At 32.4% G+C, this 9,438-nt stretch overlaps 2 protein-coding genes across 2 annotated transcripts; both read left to right on the top strand.

The window, feature by feature from the left end:
- The first annotated feature begins 1,438 nt into the window (after positions 1-1,438).
- Positions 1,439-2,277, top strand: LOC110909858 (non-specific lipid-transfer protein-like). Its single transcript, XM_022154600.2, has 2 exons — positions 1,439-1,830; positions 2,087-2,277. Exons 1-2 carry the CDS (start codon positions 1,439-1,441, stop codon positions 2,094-2,096), a joined length of 402 nt encoding a protein of 133 aa, XP_022010292.1. The 3' UTR covers positions 2,097-2,277.
- A 5,761-nt stretch (positions 2,278-8,038) lies between these two features.
- On the top strand, positions 8,039-8,858 carry LOC110913007 (non-specific lipid-transfer protein Lac s 1). Its single transcript, XM_022157866.2, has 2 exons — positions 8,039-8,414; positions 8,675-8,858. Exons 1-2 carry the CDS (start codon positions 8,074-8,076, stop codon positions 8,682-8,684), a joined length of 351 nt encoding a protein of 116 aa, XP_022013558.1. The 5' UTR covers positions 8,039-8,073; the 3' UTR covers positions 8,685-8,858.
- The last annotated feature ends 580 nt before the right edge of the window (positions 8,859-9,438 follow it).

Consider the following 9,438-nt stretch of genomic DNA (forward strand, 5'->3'; position numbering starts at 1 on the left):
GAAAGAGCACCAATCCGACCAATCTAGAGTATGCGTTTTTCCTCGGTATCAAGATGTTCACAGAGTGGTGTTTATCCTCGACTGGTTGAAAGTTCTAGCTTTTAGATTTAAGAGTAGGTTTAAACAGTGTGATTAGCTGTTTTAAAAATAAAAACCCTTACCTAAGCTATATGGCAAATTCAATACCAAAGCGCATATAATCTATGTTGAAATAATATCTCTCCAAGCTAGTGGTGAGTGTTTAAGTCTCATTGTAAGCAAATGGTGTAAATTATTAGGAGTTGCATGAGTGTCTAAGTTTGTTATAAAACATTCTAGCAAATTCAATAACAACACAAAAACATTAGGAAAACAAACTATCAAACTTCGAACAAAATTACAAGAAATGAAATGAATTGAAAACAAAATTTTGTTACCAAATTTCTATATATTACTCGAGATCATTTGAGTTTACTTTCACATCTCTTTATATGCTTTGTTACCGCTTACTAACTACAATGGTAGAAGACAATTTACAATTTTTGACCCCTCAAACCATGATAACTATTTCATTATACCCACATTGATTTTAGTTTGTATCATCATTTGACTCAAACAGGAACATGTGACCTTATTTACAAGACGGATATCAGGCTAAGTAAATATCTAACACAGACATAACATCTAACCTTTTAGACACACAATATAGAACATCAAACTTTCACTAACCATCATCTTCAATTTTGTAGAGGATTGACATGATCTATATAGTGGGACTTTGTCCTAAGGACTTTTAAACTTTATATATCAAATGCTTGGTTAGAAACATTAAATTCACCTTATGTATATATCATGATAACTTTGTGATGTGACATACATAAAACATAACTCAAACCGGACAAAAACTAAAAACTAAAAAAAAAAAATAGTTTATAAGTTTAACATGTGACGATGAATCGATCTATCTACAATTTGTTTAACACGAATACAACTTCACTAAAACATGTTAATAATCCGCAAACCCATTGATAACTCATTTAACTCATTTACAACCTCAAACAATCAAGTCACCCATTTTAACATGCCAACCCTTTTGATCTATTCTAATAAACGGGTTGCATGGTTTTAACCGTGTATAAGTTAGAACTAAGGATTTAATAAGATCAACAATCAACATTTTTATATAGCGCATAAACTTTGATGTGTTGATTAATTTATGGCTTCTATTTACTAGCGCAATAAGGGTGTTTTAAGATATTGGGCATGGATGTAAAATGTTGGCTAAATCTGTAACCAAGGCATTAGGTATACCACACTGGTCAATTATGGCTTCTTTCACTTTGAAAGACATTAATTAATACATAAAATAAAAAATAAAAAAAAGACAACAACCACACATGCTATAAACTCCTCTTTGGAATGCATAGGGCGTCTCTATAAATACACGACATTATCCATAATGCTTCATAACCAAACACATAACAAAAAAAAACACATAGCTTGTTCTACAATGGCAGGGATGATGATGAAGGTTCTATGCCTTACAATGGCTTGCATGGTTGTCGTTGCCCCTTATGCGGAGGCTGTATCCTGTAGTGATGTGGTGAACAAGTTGAGTCCATGCATAAGCTACTTGAAGAACGGTGGCTCAGTGTCCGCAGCGTGTTGCAATGGCATTAAGGGACTAAATGCGGCCGCAAAATCAACCGCAGATAAGAAGACGGCTTGCGGTTGCCTGAAGAATGCTTATCAATCTATATCTGGCATCAAAGCCGACAACGCCTCAGGCCTTCCCAAAAAGTGTGGTGTAAACATTCCTTACAAGATCAGCATGAGCACTAACTGCAACAAGTATGTCAAATTCACACACTTTATCTCATTGATCACATGTTTAAGTTTGAAACTCATAATAATAACTTCTTAAACTTATATATACATTGTTCCATAGTTTAATTTTTTTTTGTATATACATTATGAGGAAACATAACACATGTTTAAGTAAAAGAATTCATTTTAGTTGTATTTCATTATAGTGTTAATAAACCTATATATATTATTTATTTATTTAAAATCTATTGATGTTACTTTTTGTGGTTGATTTTTGCAGCATAAAATGAGCCTTAGGTTGAACGGATGAAGATACAAATCTTAATCTGGCTGTGGGAGAATTAAAAGCCATTAAATAATTAAGTAATGCTAAAACAAAATGAAAAACCCTGTTTCATTTTATAGGGGTAAATGTTTGTATGTTCATTTGCTTTGTATTGTCTTTCAATAATATATAGTGTCTTTTTTATATAATATAAATTTGGTTTATCTCTCAAGCTCTATGCGTCTCTTGATACACACATATCAGTAAAATTCAGACCAATTAATGTTCATGTGTACCTATTACGATAAAAAAAAATGATGTGAAGGTTATATGCATTTAAACTTGATACAGTCAATGTCATCCAGATAGTAATAAGCAATGGAGTTTATTCATCTAGAGGTTACTTGAGAGAGAAACTGTTGTCCGGATAATGTTAATTGATGTTTTTTTTCATTCCTTCAATGGAAAGACATCTATTGTTATTATTGTTGTTGTTGTTGTTGTTATTATTATTATTATTGTTATTGAGACAATTATATATTTGTCATTTTTATTAATTGTATTTCATTACTCGTCTTTTTTGCCTATAAAACTGTACAAAGTAACACGACTCATTCTATTCGCATATAGTTAATCAAACATCACTGTCGCCGTAGCAGCTAAAATAACGGAGGAAGGAGGAGGGGGAAAAGTGGGTATGTGGCTTTCCCCTTAGGAAGGTTTCTTTACATCTAGTGAATGATCTAGTGAATGAAGGTCGCATATGCGCTGCAACATCACAACAGAATGAAATGATCTATTTCATTACGCTGTCCATTCCATTACTTAGCCCATTCAATTCTCTTGTTTATTCTATTACTTCATACCAAACAAACCCTTAGCAATTTCTAATGACGACGTATTATTCTTAGGTATCGTATTTTATTATGTGAAACGACCCAATATGAACACCCAAATTCATCGGGTTGTTAGGCATACACACACTAAAAATGATCTTACACAAAAAAATAGGGCCGCCATTTGTTTGCACTTACGAAAAAATGTAATACTTTTTTTAGAGTAAATTACAAGTTTTGTCCTTTATGTTTATAACAAATTTCAGACGATGTCCTTTAGCTTTAAAATTGACGGGTTTTGTACTTTATGTTACATAATCTTGCACATTTAGTCCTTTAGCCCTAACTTAGTTAAACTTTTCTGTTAAATCTAGTCATTCAAGGGTATTTTAGTAATTTTACTTGTATATTTAAAATTATTTTAATATTAATAAAAAAGTAATGTATTAAAAAAACAATATTATATTATATACACACTATCTTTCTCAGCCCTCTCTCTACCCCTCTTTCACCTCTCTCTCTAGACTTCAGGGAACAACAACCACCATTTCCCTCACACAGCCACCACCGCCCTCACAACCACCACCGCCCCTACAGCCCTCACAGCCACCGCCGCCCACACCAGCCAGCATCTCCTCCACATCTCCTCCACTTGCGTCTTCTTCTGGCGATAACCAAACTCCGGTGTCTCTTAGTACGATGCTAGGGTTTGGTTTCTGTATCTCTCTCCCTATTCAAGTGGAGCTGCCTTTGTTTTACTAAACAAGCACCAGGCTTGAAAGTTTTTACACAATTTCTATCGAGGTGCAAATTGTATGTTGTGATTTTATTTTGATATAATATAAAATGTCATTTTCTAACACTTTATTGGTAACACTTACTGAAAATCAATGAATCGTTTTATAGAAATTTGTCTAATTAAGGAATGGTTTTGTATAAATTCTTTCTTTTGACTTTATAGCCATTTTCCACAAAGAACTCTTGTGTATTCAAAGACATTAGGCGACATATAATAGTTAAGTAGTTGCTGTGATTTTTGTCTAAGATGGTGGATGGTAGCGGGTTGGGGTTTCACCAGATCTGAGATGGTGGCAAGTTGTGATGGTAGATATGGTGGTGGCCTTAGCAGTGGTGGATGTGGTGGTGGGTTTTGAATAATGGATGTGGTGGACGGTGATCGTGGACGGTGGTGGTTGGGTGGACAGTGATGGTGGACATTGATGGTTGGATGGATGGTGATGGTGGACATTGGTGGTGGATAGGGGTGTAACGTATATAATTGAATAAATGGGTAAAAAGACTAAAATACCCTTAGTTGACTAGGTTTAACAGAAAAAATTTAACTGAGTTAGGACTAAAGGACTAAATGTGCAAGATTTTGTAACATAAAGTACAAAACTCGTCAATTTTAAAGATAAAGGACACCGCCTGAAATTTGGTATAAACATAAAGGACAAAACTTGTAATTTACTCTTTTTTTTATAACTACACACACCTCATTTTACATACCAATAAATATGGAAAAACCCCTTGTGGGAATCGAACCCAGAACCTAATTGTCCCTAAGATTTATCTCACCCCCTAAGATACCACTAGGTTATAATGTCTCGTTTTTTATAACTACACACACCTCATTTTACATAGATTTATATATAAGAGACTTAACCTCGTTTATAGAAGGAAAACTTTCTATATTCTACCTTGATACTACCAAATAAAAAAGTTTTTTAAAACCCAAAGCAGCAATTAAAAGTCTTGTGGTCTACCAATATCAAGGTGTGTAGGAAACGTTTTCATCCTATGTGGGTGAGAATATATGTCTAATGGTGGACAAACGCGTATACTTATGAATAAGATTCGAGGTTGTATGTTAGTCGTTAAAAAATAAAAACCCAAATCACCAAAATGCTATACTACATATGAGAACTAATTGACGCATGCTTGGTTAGTATGACATGGAAAACTGTGTGTCAGATTAGTGTATAGAACTCTGGATAATCAATGAATATCAAAGATAAGCGTGACAAGAAATTGTTTTGTTTCTGTTTTAGTTTTAAAGTATCATGATGATTTATATCTTTCTTGAAGCTTGATTTAATACCTATAGCTGGTAATATCTTTTTGAGGGCTTCTATCTTAGTGGTATCAAGTTGTGCACATAGTGGTGTTTATCCTCAAATGGTTGAAGTTTCTAGTTTGTAAACTTTTGAGTAGGATTAAACATTGTGTGATTAGTTGTTCTGAAAATAAAACCCCTAACCTAAGCAATATGGCAAATTCAATAGTAAAGCACATATCGTCCAATGGTACCAACGTGTTGAAATAATATCTCTCCAAGCTAGTGTTAACATCCCGTTGTAAGTAAATGGTGTAGATGTAGGAGTTGCATTAGTGTCCAAATTTATTATAACAAAAAAATTTTCTAGCAAATTCAATATTTCTATTTTGACAAGTTAGGCATACAAGCATTAAAGTTCACGATTTATAACAAAATTGTTGAAATTAATATTCACCAAACTAATATTAATAACACCAAAAAGGCATTAATTGAATAGCAAACTTTTAAACTTCGAACACAATTACAAAAAAGAAATGAATAGAAAACAAAATTTTATTACCAAGTTTCAATATATCACTCGAGTTTATTGAGTTTACTTTAACATCTCTTTATATACTTTGTTACCGCTTACTAAATACAATGGTATAAAATATCTTACAGTTTTCTCGACACCCTCAAACCATAATATAACTATTTCATTATACCCAAACTAATTAATTTTAGTTTGTAACATCATTTGACTCAAACAGTAAAATGTGACCTTATATAAAGGATGCATATGAGGCTAAGCAAATATCTAACACAGACATAACATCAAACTTTTTAGTTTTAGACATGGTAATCTGAAGTTAAAGAAATCATCTGACCAACATCTAACACATTTTTGAAATATGCAGTACACATAACATAGAACAAAAACAAACTTTCCACTAACCATCATCTCCGACTCTAATTTTGTAGATGACATGATAAAATAAGAAACTTTTTTGTAAGGACTTTTAAACTTTCTATATCAAGCGCTTTTGTCGGAAACATTAAATTCACATGATTCAGATATCATGATAACGTGACATCTTTGTGACGTGACATACATAAAACAAATCTGGATAAAACAGCTAAAAACTAAAAGAAAATATAATTTATAAGTTTAACATGCATGTGAATATGAATCGATCTATCTACAACCCGTTTGCTTAACACGGATACAACTTCACTAAAACCAGTGGCGGACCTAGAAGAAAAATTCAGGGGTATCCCATTTTCTTAGTCTACGACCACCCCTGAGAATTCAAGGGCTTTTAAGTGCCCTATGCGGCTACTAAAAATGGGCCCCGTATTTTTCTTCTTCCTAAGGTCATCTCTAAGAATTCAAGAGCCATTAGGTGTACGCCTAGTATATATATAGATTACTAGTTAGAGACACGTGTCTTACCCGGGTTGAATAAAAAAATCTTAAACATTTAGTAATAAGATTTAGAAATTATAATATGTTATTTGAAGATAAGATATAATTGAAATTACATACTAATTAGATATAGATATGTGTATTGTAAAATTATTTTAAAAACAAAATTGTTAATTAACATTTTTTAATCCATACTTTTTACTATAGTGTCATTCTATAATAAAATTAATAAAGTGGAAGAATGATTCTATAGTAATTTTATTTTTTACATTAAGTAAATATTAATAAGAGTTAATTGCTCGGATGGTCCCTGTGGTTTCACGTTTTTTCACGTTTAGTCCTCACCTTTTGAAAATAGCAGGTATGCTCCCTATGGTTTGTCATTTTGTTACTCGGATAGTCCCTGGGTAGATATCAGTTAGTTTATAAATAGCTGGTATGCTCCCTATGGTTTATCATTTTGTTACTCGGATAGTCCCCAGAGTAAATGTCAGGGGACTATCCGAGTAACAAAATGACAAACCATAGGGAGCATACCTGCTATTTTCAAAAGGTGGGGACTAAACGTGAAAAAATGTTAAACCACAGGGATCATCCGGGCAATTAACTCTATTAATAATTAATTTTTTAATATTTAGTTGGTCATAATATAATATCATAAAAGAAAATGGAAACTTATTAATAAGGTAAAAAAATTAATACCATAAATAAACAAATTAACAGAAAACTAAAACAAACAAAATGCTTTTAACTGTATTATTAAATTAAATAAATGATTAAATGAAATTTGACCAGGTGTTACTTTTTTACTTTTGCAGACTTTGTATCCTTTTTAGTTTATGTTTCCAATGGTATTAATATTATTAATTAATATAATAATAGGTTCATCTTCTTCCTCATGTTTCCACCGTGAGGCTGCAACTTTTTTTTTTACCGGAAATTTCCTTTTCCGTCGACCGTTAAATTTCCTTGCATCTTATCTTCAACTATATTTAGTGGTATCCTAATATATGCTTAGGGGTATCGTCGATAAATAAAACGGAGATAAAAAAGAAAATTACACTTCACTAAGAAAGTTGAGGGGTATCCCGGGCTACCCTGAAACCCACCTAGATCCGCCCCTGCTAAAACACGTTAACATTCCGCAAACCCGTTCATAACTCGTTTAACTCATTTGAAACCTCTAGTTAGTTGAGGACTTCTTTAGCTCATTCACAACCTGATTACAAATTGTACACAACTAGTTGTCCCTATTGACATGCCAACCCTTATGATCTATTCTAAATTTCTAATAAATGGGTTGTGCATGGCTTTAAGCGTGTATAAGTTAGAACAAAGGATTTGATAAGAATAAACGTAAACTATATATGACCAACAATAAACATTTTTATAGCGCATAAACTTTGATGTGTTGACTAATTTATTACTTCTATCAATCTTGCTAGCGCAATAAGGGTGTTTTAAGATATTGGGCAGAAATCTTGGCTGAATCTATAACCAAGGCATTAGGTATACCACACTGGTCAATTATGGCTTCTTTCACATTGAAATACATTAATTAATACATATTTAAAAAAACCAACAAACCACACATGCTATAAACTCCTATTTGGAATGCATAGGCATCTCTATAAATACATGGCATTATCAACAATGCTTCGTAACCCAACACATAACAAAAAAACACATAGCTTGTTCTACAATGACAAGGATGATGATGAAGGTTCTATGCATTATAGTGGTTTGCATGTTGGTGGCCACCCCTTATGCGGAGGCTGTATCCTGTAGTGATGTGGTGAACAAGTTGAGTCCATGCATAAGCTACTTGAAGAATGGTGGCTCAGTGTCCGCAGCGTGTTGCAATGGCATTAAGGGACTAAATGCAGCCGCAAAATCAACCGCAGATAAGAAGACGGCTTGCGGTTGCCTGAAGAATGCTTATCAATCTATATCTGGCATCAAAGCCGACAACGCCTCAGGCCTTCCCAAAAAGTGTGGTGTAAACATTCCTTACAAGATCAGCATGAGCACTAACTGCAACAAGTATGTCAAATTCACACACTTTATCTCATTGATCCCATGTTTAAGTTTGAAACTCATAATAATAACTTCTTAAACTTATATATACATTGTTCCATAGTTTAATTTTTTTGTATATACATTATGAGGAAACATAACACATGTTTAAGTGATAAAGAATGCATTTTAGTTGTATTTCATTATAGTGTTAATAAACCTATATATATTATTTATTTATTTATTTAAAATCTATTGATGTTACTTTTTGTGGTTGGATTTTGCAGCATAAAATGAGCCCTAGGTTGAACGGATGAAGATATAAATCTGGCTGTGGGAGAATTAAAAGCCATTAAATAATTAAGTAATGCTAAAACAAAAATGAAAAACCATGTTTCCGTTTTAAAGGGGTACATGTTTGTATGTTCATTTGCTTTGTATTGTCTTTCAATAATATATAGTGCTTTTTTAATATAATATAAATTTGGTTTATCTCTCAAGCTCTATGCGTCTCTTGATTCACACATATCAGTAAAATTCGGACCAATTAATGTTGATGTGTACCTATTACGATAAAAAAATGATGTGAAGGATATATGCATTTAAACTTGATACATGTCAATGTCATCCAGATAGTGATAAGCAACGGAGTTTATTCATCTAGAGGTTACTTGAGAGAGAAACTGTTGTCCGGATAATGTTAATTGATGTTTTTTTTCATTCCTTCAATGGAAAGACATCTATTGTTGTTGTTATTATTATTATTATTATTATTATTATTATTATTATTATTATTATTATTGTTATTATTATTATTCTTATTGAGACAATTATATATTTGTCGTTTTTATTAATTGTATTTCATTACTCTGTCTTTTTTGCCTATAAAACTGTACAAAGTAACACGACTCATTCTATTCGCATATTGTTAATCAAACATCACAACAAAATGAAATGATTTATTTCATTCCGTTGTCCATTCCATAACTTAGCCCATTCATTTCTCTTGTTTATTCTATTACTTCATACCAAACAAACCCTTAGCGATTTC

The sequence above is a fragment of the Helianthus annuus genome, chromosome 15, assembly GCF_002127325.2.
Source record: "Helianthus annuus cultivar XRQ/B chromosome 15, HanXRQr2.0-SUNRISE, whole genome shotgun sequence".
Taxonomy (NCBI): domain Eukaryota; kingdom Viridiplantae; phylum Streptophyta; class Magnoliopsida; order Asterales; family Asteraceae; genus Helianthus; species Helianthus annuus.